Here is a 15,350-nt window from a genome sequence, read left to right on the forward strand (position 1 = left end):
GCAGAATTCTACATTCAAGTTAAGGAATATTTTTGCCTAAAGCTGCTGTAAAGATTAACAACAGTGGAGAATATATTAATTGGTGAAGCTAAAAACTCAGAAGTGCTGCAATGTGAACAAAGAATTAAACTAAATACAGTTTTAAAAGTTAAAGGTTTTTTTACTGGCCATAAAGTAAAAATGTCACATTGCAAAATATTCCCTAAGGGAAAATTTTGCTTTTAGGTGCACACAAAAATTCCCATCATGCTAAATTTTAATTCTTGTTACATCAAGTGGGTCACTTTCACTGAAGACAAAAAAGGCTTATTTTAAAAGCTTTTTAAAATTGCCAAGTGATGGGGTAACCTAGATGAAAGAACATAAACTAAAGTTTGCCAAGCAACTACTCAACAGTGGAGACAAGTACAATTAACCTAAATCAACAGATCTTTGTAAATGTAGCACAAAAACTGTCATAGAAAATGTATATATTTTATTTCTTTTCTTAGAGTATCCAAAACAGTGCTATAAAGAATAAATATAAGCAGGTTAGAACGAATTTATACTTCAGAATTATTTACTAAATGAACCTGCTTTCAGATCTAAGCACATTTAGAAATGTATTTATCATTTATGAGCTTTACTCATTCTTTAAATGCTCAAGAAAAGCAGATGTTGAGAAGATTTTAGAGCAGTACGATGACAACTCTTCAAAAAACAGTAGAAAACACATTCTTGTGATTTCGACAAACTGTCTCATTAATATTTTTCCTATTGCTTCAGCCTTCAGAATATTATTGCATGCTTCAAGGTTACTCATTTATCTTTTTTTCTATGTTTCATTTTCCCAGCCATCTGATACCCAGGAAATTACACTGTTGAGCCAAATGAATATATACAATGAGCACAACTGATCACCAAAATATTCAGCATTTCTTTGATTTACATGATCCGCACTTAAAAGTTGTAGGCTCTTATAGTCATCACTAGACATTATTTTTAAATTGCTATACTCCACCCCATTATTTTAATCACTCTCAGTTATTTGACATCTGAGTCATGTAATTCCATACAGTACACTCAACACATTCTCCAAACACACTTGAACAAGCTCTTGAGCCTAATCATTCATTACTAACTCACAGCAACACACCTGATCAGCACCCTTAAAATAGATCCACTAACTCCAGACAGAGTCTCAAAAGGAGTTTCTCCTACATTTTCTGTGAGCAAAAAGGATTTCAGAATAAGATTTTGAGTTATATTTGCAAATTGTTTATTAGAGCACTTTGCTAGGTAAGAACCACCTCCTGCTCACAATGAAGCTAAAGGAGATTTGTTCCTGATTGAAACAAGAACAGGATCAAACCAGTAAAATCTTACTATATTTTGCCTGTGCAGTGAAATAATAATAAGATGAAAGTCTACTTAGAGAAAGGAGAATAGTACTAAAATTTTGCATCTTCATGGCATTTATTGTCCCAGAAGAGTCCTGGTGAAAAGCTAGTAAATAATAACTTCCTCATCCATCTGAAACCTCAGTGAGAGTTTTAGGTACACAGCACAGAATTACCAGAGCTGGAACAATCCCAAGGCAGCAGGGCTAACATCTGTTCTTGTGGAAAATAAAACAAGAACTGCAATCCCCTTAAGCACTCAGGAATTCAGTTTTATACATTCGTAAAATATGTTAACTCCAAAATAATAGTGTTTTTAACTTTAGAATCATTACAGAAGAGCATTCACTACCCAAATATTAAGCTGAACCACATACTTCTCTAGTCCTCTCTTCTAGGAGGGAAGGGGTATAAACCAGATGTAGCTTTGAGGAAAGAGTTTACAGACTGAGGCTGATGCAGGATACCTAATCTTGCTGTTCTGAACAATGTGCCCAATGAGAGAACATCTTGCACTTCAAGGCTCTGTTTGGTGGTTTTCATCCCCAAACCACTGGGTAGCTGAGGGCTTGGAAATATCCATGTAAGATGTCTTTGCTTGTATTTCTTGTAATTCTTCATTGACTTTGCTTGTAATTTCAAACAGAGACATATCAGACAGAAACAGTAGCATCCCTAAAATTGCTATACATTTTTTTTTCCTTCTCTTAGGGACACTGAAGGCAGGAATAACTATATCACTGTTGCACTGTTGCTCTGGAATGCCCATAATTCAAAGACTTTGTCTTCCCCCCTAAACTTCATTGCATCATCTGCAAATACACACCTGGCAGTATGGTTCAGCTGTGCCTGTACCAGCCTGCACCTGTATGAGTCACACACCATCTGCCAGGTAACCATAAAAGAGCCTTGCTGGCTCTTCAAAACCATCAAGCTCCATCTAGTAAATACTTATATGGTCCAGCTACTAAACACATGGTCCATGCACACCTGGCTTATCTGGACATTTTTCTGTGGAATTGACATAATCTGTTACTGATTTGCTCTTCAACAAAGACAGCAAAAATCAATTTCAGGAACCGCACAGTCAGGTAAGATGTTAAACTCATGAAACTCTAAGCACCAATAAACAAATCAGAACTAGAACAAGAGACACTGGAGACTGGAAACTCAGAACCATTCAGTGATGCAGATTAGAAAAGAGCCTTCCAGGAAATCTTTTTCCTTCCCATTATATTCTTCTAAATACACATTCTCCTGCAGTCTTCTTTTCCAGAATCACTGTTCTTAAAAAAACATGTGTGTGGGTTAGGGACATAGCTATGGATATAATTCCTCTCCAGGGCCTCTCCACCCAGAACTCAGACCCTGCTGATTCTTCATCTGTTCCCTCTGCACTCAAGTTATTTCTCTCTTGGTGCAGGAGCAGTCCTCCTTTACAGACATCATTACTTGAAAGGGGCTTGAAATAATTTTAACCTGCACGATGCAATCATAGCTCTCTAGCCAGTTGTTTGCTTGGCTGCTGTACTGACACACTACAACAGCTACCAAGAACTGCAACTGGTCCCAGTGCAGCTAAAGCACTTCAGACTTTCCCTTCTCCATCACACTCCACTTTCCTTCTGCACCTCCCTTTACAGCAGTGTTTCAATCCTTCCTAGCAGGGGTGGATCTGTCAATCAATGGCAGAAATTGAGAAATTCCAAACAGAAATCCAGAAATTTGCCACACCATCAACACCACATGCCTTTCACCACATTTCCATTTTGGATCATTATTGCAGGAGAGACTCTGTCAAAGCAGGTCTTACAGCATATATTGCAAACTCTGAACTGTTTTTATGGACTTGTATATGATAAAGAGAGGTGCTGATATATTCTTGCTGATATGGGATCATCACCAGAGGTCCACACTGATGTGTCATCTGCCATTGATCCCAAGATACTGACATGGTTTGAAGTCATAGTAGAGGTGGATGGAGCTACTCCAGGTTTTCTATAATTTTAGGAGATGGTATTTCAATGGTAGACTTGTTGCAAGCAGGACATTTCTCCAGAAGTGTCTGTAGAATTTTATCCTATCACCCTTTTTCAGTAGGCACACAACACTTCCTATCTCATATAAAACAACTTGTTGAAGCAGGGCACAGGGCTTTAATGCAGTGATGGAAAGTACATAACATTTTTCCTTCTTTTTCTGATAGATGGTGAAGAGGTGGCAAAGGAATCTACCCAGTATTACTTCTGACTAAGCAGAAGACAAAAGGCCATCTAATCATCAGAAAAAATAATGTCCTGCTTATTCAACAGACACCAGAACCTGTAGTTCCATGTTGCCTGTCCAACACATACACACTGCCCATTCTTTCAGGATCTTGCAGTTTTCAAAGAGCCCTCTGTAAAAATTTCAGACAAACCCAATGGCAAAGGAAAAAACTGTCTTGAAAAGTTGCTTTAATACCATCGATACCCTCTCCCAGCTTAACTGCTGACCTGGAGCAGGACAGAGATTTCATAAATTTACCTTTTTTCTTTAGTCTTTTCATCCTCCAAATTCAAGGAATACAGACAAGAAAAACGAAACGAAAGAAAAAAAGCAATCCCAAAACATAAACCAAAGGTTGATTAGAAACATGCAGCTAAAAAACAAATCACACTTCAGAAAAAAAGAAAAAAACCACCAAGGTTGTGGCACTACTGAAACATTCTTGCTCTCTTTAGAAGCTTGAAGAGAACTACCCTGTGAAGCAGGAACCTGCACCACCACTCAGACAGTGCAATTGCCTTCCCTGGAGCTTTGTTTCTTTTTTATTTGTAGGGACTTCCCCTCTTTGTACAAAAAGTAGCAACAAAGCAGCTTCTAGGGCATATTAAGCATTGTGTTAAACACTGTCTAGATATACAGACAATATTAAATACAAAGCAGAGGAAGCTAAGAGAAATCAGCCAGAAAATGTTTCACTAGCTTTTCTATAAATGTATGTTGCTCATTTATTTTCATCAAATATCCAGCTATTAAAATGACAGATGCTGCAGTAAGTGTTCTACAACTTCAGACTAAAGCCTTTTTTATTTGACACCTACTATAACTATTAAATCATCAACTGCTGATTAGCTTGAGGGCTAATCTTTGAAATGTCACAGTTAATTTCAGATCTCATTTCTAAAAGTTAGTATTTCCTTTTGTATGCAGTTTTACACTGTTGGCAGATGAAAACATTTGCAATGAATTTTCCTAATGAGCAAACATTGTTTATGACCTTATGCAAACTTGCTGATGGCATAGTTTAGCAGCTCTCTATTTTGAGGAGTCTCCTAAATGAACTGGCTACGTAGAGAGCAAATTAGTTCATCAACCACCTGTACTGCTCTTGCTTGCTCATGGGAGTTGGATAATTTGCTGGAAGTCAGGAGGGAGCAATGTAGTAGGAGATTCACCATATTTATCTCTTCTCAGGTAAACGGAGATTCAAGGTTCAAGAAAAACAAAAAGTTCTGCAGGAGCTCTTGCACACAGCCAGATCCCAACTATTTTTTTTTTTTTTTTGTGCTACACAAGAAATACCCTAACAGGAATCAAGTTCTGAAAAATGAATAGGCAAAGCAAGGCATTAAATTCAGAGCAGTTCACACTCACAGGGTCAGATGTAGAAAAACTCTGAGATTTGCCAAGACCATGTGGGGCTTTGAGCATGTGTGTGTCTGTGCATACATTTATAGATTTTCCTGTGTTTTGCTAGCTTGTTGTACTCCATCAAATCACCAATTATGGTTAATGTCCAACAAGAAATTTTCAAATGCTCAAAATTAAGTTAAATTTGATTGAACATTCAAAAGCATTTCTCAGTAACAGATGTCTTTATAGTGTTAAGTATTCCATTGCACACTAAACCTTTTTATAAAATTAAATGTTCTTTTAAAGCTCTAATCTATATTAACAAGAAATTGTTCGATTGAAATTTCTGCTCTCCCCCAATACTTTTACTATTCATCCTACCTCAACCATGCCAACAAAAAAATTGAACTGCAGGTATAAATAGCTCCTGAGGCTTAATTCAGAACTGTTCATGCAAAATTAGCTGCAGTGATCAATGCTAATATAACTAACAGAAATGTTTGTTAGACTCCCATATTAAGCATAAGCTCATCCTGCTGAAGTCCATGCTAATTTTATCTGATTCTCTGCCAAAGACAGACACATTTTTTAATTTAACCATCTTGGGTATGTTATTTTTCCAGGATGACATGAAATAATACTTTCTCCCTTTTCCTATTCTGTTGCTAATATCTCCTGTGTTTCTGAGATTCCTGTACAGCACAGTGACTACTGAAGCCTGGAAATTGGAGGCAAGCTGCTAAGATAAATTTTCAAAAATAATCAGCATCAAAATACAAAGCAAACTTCATATAAATAAGCATTTTTCCAGTTATGAAATATGACTAGATCCATTCACATGCAGGATGCCAGGGACAGACTTGAAAGCTATTTCATGGCTGTGGTTTCAATTGTGCAGCAGCTACTGTGATGGAATTTTATCCTACTGTGCTAGTCTCTGGCTGACATAAAAGGAAAAGACAACATTGTATTTAATTTTCTCACTCCTCCACTGCAATTCTTTTTCCATTACACAGAAATAATAGAAGGTCATAAGGAGGAGAAATAAATTAACAATTTTGAAACTTGATTTATAATAACAGATAATAGCAATAAATGAAAGAAGCAGAATACCCCCCTGCAACAGTTCAGGCATAAATCAGTGAGAATGGCAACACTCATGACTTCACATCAGTAATAAAGGTGAAGCAAACAGAAAATTACAGGAAAACATTTTTTAAAAGCAGTGTCATGTTTAGAATAAAAAAGGAATTAAAAATTGTCTCTGACATGCACTCTATTTTTCCCACTACCTGGCTCCCCCATGGAACCAGAATAAACTTCTAATCTCCTGAGCACAAATGTGGTATTTAATATGGCAGCCTTCCAGGGCCTAAAGGGAGCCAACCAGAAAACTGCAGAGTGACTATTTACAAGGGGATGTAGTGAAGGGATAAGGGTAAATGATTCCAACTGAAAGAGGCCAGACTTAGATTAGATATTAGGAAGAAATTCTTTTCTGTGAAGGTGCTGAGGAACTGGCACAGGTTGCCCAAACAAATCCTGGGTGCCCCATCCCTGAAAGTGCTCAAGGCCAGGTTGGATGGGGCTCTGGGAGGGGCTGGAACTAGATGGTCTTTAAGGTCCTTTCCAACCCAAACCATTCCATGACATCTTTCCAAGTATAACCAACATTTTTTACTAACAAATATAAATATTGCTGGAATTGTTTAAGTTACTGTGTCGTTATCCATAGTCTCTACAAAGAGGGAAAAAAAGTGAAAAAATTATTAAAACAAGATCTATCTATTCTCTAGATGAATTTTGATTCAGCATACACTAAATATTATTTGGTATCCTGAGAAGACAGCACTAATTCTTCACTAATTATTAAGCCTACAAGCTGAATTATGGTAGCATTGCACAAAATAAAGTTTGAATTTCCTTCTTTTTATCTATTTTTTAATTATCCCTTAGACAAACAGTCTTGCTTTAGGAGAATAATTCTGACTCTGTAGAAAATTCTCCTCAGCTTTCACAAATATATGATGAACATGTTATAGCTAGAATGCTGTGTATTATAGAATTGAAATTCAGATATATACATCTCTGAGACATAATTTTTCCCATCACTTTATCACTCTTTTCTGATTCAAAGTGATAACAGTTCAGCAGGGACCTCAGCACATCCTGCAAATCTAAATTACTTCCAGTGCCTCTACCAACTACATCAGGAACTCCTCAGACATCTAAACTGTGTCAAAAAAACCTGTGTAAATAGTTCTTCTCTTGTCTTCCATTTTCTAACATTTAAGTTATCAGAAAGAATGTGTGCCATTTGAAAGAGGAATATATTTAGCAAGGAAACTGGACCTGGCATTTTATAAATCACAAGGGTAGTGTTGCATTTAGTTTATACAAATTTCTCTATCTGGATTAAGAAAAGTGGGAAAAAAACTCCTTCAAAATCCTCTTCTTTTTTTTTATTTCAGCAACTTTCTCATTTATAACTAATCAAGTGCTCTGATAAATAAGGAAATTAGAAAAATGCACACCATGAAAGCCAAAGTAGTTCCAAATCAAAAGCACTCCTCTCTTGAAAGCTGGTCATTGCAGAGGGGCCATTCTAACCAAGAAATGCCTTACTCAACTGGAAAATGGCCAACACCAGAAAATCTGATTCCAGGACTGGGACATACAGGTTAACAAAACTGTAGGAACATTCCTGCAGGTCTTTTGTTTTGCATTTCTCGTCACTAAATCCTTTTCTACTTGTAAAACACTATCTAGTTTATGTTTTAAAAAGTGTAGCAGATAGCTGTATTACACTTTTCTGATAATTTTTTTTTTCCTTGCTCTGTATTCAGAATGCACAAGAAATTTATATGGTAATCAACATGATTATAAGTCCTACAAGTCTGATAAGTACAAAGGCAAAATAAAAGAAGGAATCAATTTGCTAAGAAAAAAAATTACAGAAAGAGAGCAGAATCCTCAGGAATATTTAAGGAATATCCATAATTTCCCTTCCAAAAGATTTCTGACAGTAGAATTAGAATAAATACTTTTGTACTGAGTTTCTGATACATAAAAATAAGATTTGTCATGTCAAGTCTCTGGGCAATAGCCTTATCTGTTTTCTAAATGCTGTCTCCTAGAAAATTTTAAAATAATTTAAGAAATAAAAAAGAACATGAAGTTGAAAGAATGATATTCTGTATAATCAGGAACCAGCACACTTCATCCCAAGTCTTTTCAAAATTGTTCAAAAAATTCCACAATCCCTTCCCCACTCAATGGTGTTGTTTTCTATAAATAATTTCAAAGAAAATGAAAACTGGGTAAAGGGATTTATTATTTATGACATGACAGTGTTTCTGATATCATATTCACAGAAAGCACAGAGAAAGATGTCTCTGCTTAACAGATTTTCCAGTTTTAGATTGTTGCCTACAGCTTCATGTCTATCTTCTCTTACCAAATAAATAACAACATAGTATATTATTGAATGAGGTTTTGAATATTGGTAAGATTTAGTCCTCCCTTTTATTTCTTCTTTATTTTTTCCAAAACTCATTTTATATTTGGCACAGATTCTCTTGAATAAAGGAATTTCCTTTTCCTGTTTAGAATAAGCTTTCAAAAATAAACTGTAAAAAATTTATATTAAAATACATATTCTGGAAAAAGAAATTAAATTAGATTTAGCACTCCAAGACTTAAAACTCATATTCCAGTGAAAGTTTTAAATGAGGCCACAAATGACAGCAATTTATTAGACTAAAGAATAAAAAGTTTAAAAGTATTTCTGGTAAGAATCAATCTGGTACTTCAACTTTCTGAACACTGCAATGCAAAATAATTAATATTCTTCCAAAACTCTTTTTCTCCATGCTGTCTGGAAAAGCTTGAGCATTGTGTGTTGTAATTATGCCCTAAGAAAGTGTGATTGCTGTAGACTTTCTTGTCTCCACATCTCTCTCAAAATGTTTTAGTGAATTACAGGTATAGGAAGCATGATCCTTGCAATTACCAGATTTGGGCTGTGCATTGTCATTCTGACTTGTTTGACCAACGATAAAGAGAAATTACCCTAAATACAGTGAGCAATCATGCAGTAATTTATTTGAAAACTATTATACCTGAGACAATAAAGTCAGTAAACACAATTGAATGTGGCTCTTGAAGCTTTGATTCATTCCCTCCCTAAAGGGATTCATTCCCTCCTCTCTGCTTGTGAGATTTTGCTGGTGTCTCTGAAACTAGTGAAAAAGAACTTTCCTTCAATCTTAGATTTTTGGGTTTGATTTTGTTGGATTGGGTTTGTTTTTTTTTTTTTTTTTTTTTTTTGTGGTTGGATAGGAAGCAGTGAAGGGTAATTAAGCAATGCTAATGAAATCTATCAATTTCACCATAACTGGCTGCAAAACTAAACAGAAAGAAAAAAGGATAAGAAAAACCAAACAAACAAACAAACAAACAAACAAAAAAACTCAAAAAGGAACTACATAGCAATATTCATAGCCTATTGATAGATACCATGCATGGAATAACACAGGAGAAATATAACTGAGGCCCTGAAGGGTCTGGTTCATACCTGCTACTGTCTGAAAGCTTCACCCAGTCCTACTATGCATCCAATGGAACAACAAATTCTTTTACTGAAACTTTCAGTCAAATTCAGTGTAAAAAGAAAGCAAAATTCATATTGTACAAGCAACTAGATACTAGTATTTTCTTGCCATATGGTTGGTTTTTACTTAGAAATTCTGAATTAGTTTCAATTGCACCATGTCACAAAAAACTTTTTCTGCCATTAACAAGGACACTAAAAGGTTGAGCCTTTGCACCTTGTTGATTTATTTCCTCCTTGAACCAGTTTCTGACACATATGACAACTTTAGTTCTTTAACTTCAACATGTTCAGATGTTAATTGATATCCAAGACAGTTTATTCTAACATGGGGACAGAATCTGACCAGCTCCCTCCAACCTTCTCCATGCTCTTGCTGCAAGGAGATGCCCCTCAGTGCATCACTGAAATCCACTTTTCTTCAAACACTGTTTTCCTTATCTAGCCATATGGCAGACCAAACACCTCAACAAAGCATGCTCCAGTAGGTTCCTTGTTGCAGCTGTTGGAAACTCCAAAAACCATTTCCCCTGCAATGGAGTCTGCTCATCTCTCTTGGGGAGCTCTGAACACATATGCACCACTAACTTCCAACTGATGCTGCCTCAGATACAATTAAGCAACTAAGAACTTTTAAGACCACACTCCTGTCGCCTGTTTTACTCTGCTAAAGAGCAGAAGTGTAAACAAATTATAAAAACAAAACCAAATAACCTAAGGGTTTGCAATTGTACAATTGAAATCAGAATGAGGATACTACTGTATATGACCAATTCTTAATTAATTGTGAGCATTCTTTATACTTAACTGTGAAAAAATACAAATTATAAATAAATTTAAATCACAAATGAAGCATGTTGCAAGAATATCTAGGATGTACAGCACTGGAATTAGGGACAGTGTACTATAACCTATTACCAAACCTAAATGATGGAGAGGAATATATATTTTCAGATCACATTCCAGCTACTCCTTAACTGCTAAAACATTCACTTACAAGGTCACTGCAGTTTGCTAAATTTGTGGTTCCCCTGAGACCACTTTGATTTGTTAATTCAGATGACATTCATGCTTAAAAATCTGATAACTATAGAATTGTACAATGCCATCCCTTGGCATCTGAAGACAGGTAATGAGAAAGACTGTCAAGGCAACAACATTAATTTTTAATATAAAGTGGAAGTGGAACCTCTGAAGACAGAAGAAATACTGAACTGTGTTTCTTTTTCAAGCATGTTTAATATTTAATACTTGCTTCCACTACTGACACAAAATCCCAAGCCTCCTGCATCCCACAGTTATCTGATGAGGACTCACCGTTACTCCAAAGAACCTGGTTTCATTCATAGCATTCAGGAAAATTTTGCCGAGTTTGTGATTTGTGTAGTTAAAATCTTCAATTCTTTGGTGCTTGTTGGTGGAATTCAGATAATTCATTGCCCGCTGTAAGGTCCTGGCAATCACCCATATTCCATCATAGGCATAACCATGAAATTTGCTGGATTGCCCATCACCACGTTTAGCATTGTATTCCTTTTCATACTGCTGTGGAGTCTGCAGAGGAGATTAAATTCAGTTTTACTTCAATACTTAACATTTTATTGAGTTGAATCTAAACCAACACCTCAAAGTGCACTTTCCAATTTAGAGATGTGCATAACTAAGACAGGCCTCCAAAATAAAAATTATGAAAGAAAATAGAATTCAATAAACATGCATTGCCTGAATTTAAAACTGCTGGTGAGATTGGGAAGTAGAACTAGAAGACAGAGAGACTGAAAGCAGTTGTACTGCCTCACTGTGTAAATGACAACTTGCTTTATTTTACTTTTGTACAAAAGGCTGCAGTTCAAACAAAACTGTAAGCTGGTGAGCCATATTACTAGAACAGAGAATAAGTCTGTATCCCTGCAAATTAGTGGTCTGCTTACACTTTACAGGATAACACAAATCAAATAACCTTTACTCGAACAACTGTTTGCTCAATATGAAATTTTGAGTGGCAATCTGTCTCTATTTTACAAGTGTGCTATCATATGATGAGTTGTCCTTCAGTAAAGTTGCCTCTCATGATCACTCAGCAAAGCAGGAAAGGGAGATGGAAAAAAAGAAGATTAAAAACAGCAAAATCAGGCATGTTTATTCATTGGTCATGGATTTGTTCTGTGATAAAATTTTATGTGCTTTATGGAAACACCACATGTTTTTTTTCTTTAAAGAAAGTCTCACCTCCTGCTCCTAAGTACTGAGAGGCACAAATCACCATTCAAGTTGGCTGTCTGTAGAACAGGTTCAAATATAAGAGTTTTCTGTTTCTGTGCTCAACTGTATACCTTTAACTACAATGTTCATACTGGGGGAAGAGAAGTAAGAGACTTCACTGCTTTTTTATCCTGTGGAGAATTAGATTTGATTTTCATCTATTTCAAAACTGCAAACTAGTGGAAAGTGGTGAAACTGACTGTGATGACTGCCAGGTCACTTTGTAGAAGAACCCTTTATCTTCACTTCCCTCTTTGGTGCTTTACTGTACCAACCCAGCAGTGAGAGAACTGATGGTATAATAAAATACATGGAAGAAAAATACTAACCCTTCCTGATATTGTCTTATTTGTTTTTGAGCTGAGAGGCTCAAAATCCACTCCAATATAACCTTCCATGGCTGCAAGAAGATTTTTGCTGAGACACTGTGAGGAATTAATCCAGGATTCCCACCAAAGATTTTCATACCAGCCTGGAATAATCCACTGATACTTGCTGCCATACATTTCTTCATCATAAGCCTGCAAATAAGGAAAACAGAAAATATAATGGACATTGTAATAGAGGTATTGAACAGAAAACCAATTGCTTTTGTTAACTTTTTTTCATTATTAATGAATTTAAGATGCATCTGGGGTACACAAGTGTTTTGAACAGTCTAGAAAAATTACTAGCTAATAATGATGACTTTTTTGGAAGACTCATGAGTTTAGAATCCAGATTACGAGAATTTACTAAACCCTGCTTTTCTTTCAGTGGATCATTTCTCAAAAAACAGGAAAATGAAACTGTGTTCTAGAACTGAGGGAGTTAAAGAGGAGCACAAACAGAAGGCACAGCTTTCCACACAAAGTTCTTCCTAACACAACTATTATATAAGTGATAGAACCATCATGCTATCACATTTAAACTAAGTTATTATCACACTTAAGCTAACCTAAGGACCAGGTAAATTAGAAAACTTGGATCATAGGTGCCATCACATCACATGTCACATATATGAATTAGGTGACTGCTAAAAAGCAGACCATAGTAACATTAAGTTAGTGGTTCCTTCTGAGGAGCATGAGTGGATAGTGAATTGATAAAGCAAAATCTTAATGATTTTTTTTTTCTTGGTCATAATAGTCTTGTATGAAATTCTATATTGTAGGAATACTGAATATAGCCCACTGTAATCCAAGATATTAGGATTATAGTTATCTCCTTTCAATACTCAGCAGAGATATATATAACAAGAAACAGAAATACTTTCTTAGTCAGGGACATATGCTGTTGTACCTAAAAGCTGATCTATTCTCAAATATTCTCTTTGATTGGGAAAAGTGTTCTTGGATAAAATTAGCAAATTTTATCTCAGATGTTTCTCTCACTGTCTTGCAACTAGATATTTTCTTTTGACATTTCAGACTCCATTTCAAAACTGCAGGTTTCATGCTTGTTCAGCTCCTAATATAAGCAATACTTGAGATAGAAGGCCTAAGATAAAAATTCTAATTTTTAGAAGTACATGTGTAAGCTCAGAGCTCTTAACAACTGCTACGTTTTCACAGAAAATATTACAGGAGGAGGAAATTGTAAGAATGCAGAGAGATTAACTCTTTTGAAAAGTATCCCAAAGATCATACAAAAAACCTATCAGAGAAGATCAACAGCAGAATATATTAAATAGGACAGCCTCCTAAATATGTGAATACCCAAATTAAAAATGGGCTTTAAATCTGTGAAGTCTATTATAATGATGCCAGCTCAGTTCATAACAGTATTGTGCACAAAGCACATTTATTTGGCCCCTGGTTGCAGAAGCTTTTGTTCAGCCAAAATCAAATTTCATGCCTTTGTATACAATGCTGTTTGAAAGTCCTGTCTGAAACCTGGTGCTTTGTATCTCATATATTACTTATTCCACAATCCACATAAACAGTTTGTTTTTCTGCTGCTTGTTAATTCTGCCCTTCCAGACACATATCTGCTTCTGTCCTCCTACCCACCTCCTCTCCTGCACAGCTATGGAGACACTCTATTCCAGGGCCACCAGAGAAAATAGCAATTCCATCCTGCACTGCTTCCTTCTGAAAAGTTTTCATTATACGGATAGGTCATTCAAGACCTTTCAGTGACTCAGTGGCTTTTACCTGTCAGTTTTCACATCATGAGGATGCAAACTGACACAGAAAAGTGCTTTTAGAGAAGGACAATCTTATGTAGCTTCCCCTGCTCTATAGAGATTAAAGTATCAAATTGTGTGTTGGCAGAAAGTATTGGCTGAGAACTATTCTGAAATTAGAGCTGCTGGAAATTTTCTGTTTGCATAAGCACTTGTACTGTTTACTGCATAAGCTGTGAATGTCCTGGGAAATGGGCTGAAGATTGAAAATTTCAAAATAGCCAGAAATTTCATCCTGGAAACAATGGATCATTCCCAACATGGTTGCCTGAAAGACTGGTTATACATTCACATTTCTGTAACAATCTGGTGTAACAAAACACAAAACAGACACTTAAAGAGCTTCAGCTCTTCTTTTAGACATACTTTGGAACGACAGGGCTTGAAGGGTAGTCTGGGGAACACAAAAGTAGGAAGAAAATCAGCTCCTCTGAGGCTGAGCACCATGACCTTGCAGTCATTTTTCTAGTGTCAGCACAGCTGATAGTATTCAGACATTTCAGTGTTTGAGTATCAGAAGATTTATTGCAAAATAATGCTTTTTTACCATCATTTTCTCCCAGTTAATTCTAAATAATGCTAAATGCAGGTGATTTTGATGCTTAAAAGATACAAGTACTTAAACACGTGGATCTTTCTTGAACTGTTTGAGTTCACATAGACCAGTACTTAAAAGTTCCAGTTTCTAAGGGGAAGATTTTTTTGGCAGACAAGAGCAAGAAGGTTTTTCACATACTTTATACCTCCAGAACAGCATAAAGTAGTCATACATTTTCCTTACTCTTTCTCCCATGCCCTATGTAGGATGCAAAGCCCCAAGTTGCTGTTAAGCAGCCAGGAAACTGTCATGGACAATTTTTGCCCTTGTGAAACTGAATTTTTATTTTTTTTTTCTTTTAAAACATTTCAGTCTTGTTTGAATCCATAAATAAATGCTTATTTACAACAAAGAGATTAATGCAAGAGATATTTCTTATGTGTAGTAAACAATTATTGGCAATTTGTTGATTGTTGAAATCTTTGTCCAAAAGGCCTTAATTTCTATTCCAAGAAAACGTCCCATTCATCCCACTGAGGTGAAAATTAATTATAAAGCTAAGATTTCCCACAGAACTAAAATTGCTCACTGTTTTTGACACTGGTGATAAATGAACAGCTAAGCTTATTTAAATTCTTGCAGGAAATACCTGCCAACATTCACTTTGGCTTGAACCAGTCTTGTCCTGTTTTTAAAGTTTGCTACTGGATTATACTCTCTTTAATTTTTTTTTTTTTTTTTTTGTGGGGGGGGGGTTGTATGGGTGTTGGTCTC

The 15,350-nt window shown here is 35.9% G+C and overlaps 1 protein-coding gene across 1 annotated transcript in view; it reads right to left on the bottom strand.

The window, feature by feature from the left end:
* The window catches only part of GABBR2 (gamma-aminobutyric acid type B receptor subunit 2), a 447,388-nt gene that overhangs the window by 214,910 nt on the left and 217,128 nt on the right, over positions 1–15,350 (bottom strand). The window contains exons 6-7 of the mRNA XM_056485688.1: positions 12,201–12,392; positions 10,927–11,163 (exon numbers count right to left, since the gene is read on the bottom strand). Coding sequence (XP_056341663.1) covers positions 10,927–11,163; positions 12,201–12,392 — 429 coding nt within the window. The remainder of the gene's footprint in view (positions 1–10,926; positions 11,164–12,200; positions 12,393–15,350) is intronic.

This window comes from Oenanthe melanoleuca, chromosome 2 (genome assembly GCF_029582105.1).
Source record: "Oenanthe melanoleuca isolate GR-GAL-2019-014 chromosome 2, OMel1.0, whole genome shotgun sequence".
Classification (NCBI taxonomy): Eukaryota; Metazoa; Chordata; class Aves; order Passeriformes; family Muscicapidae; genus Oenanthe; species Oenanthe melanoleuca.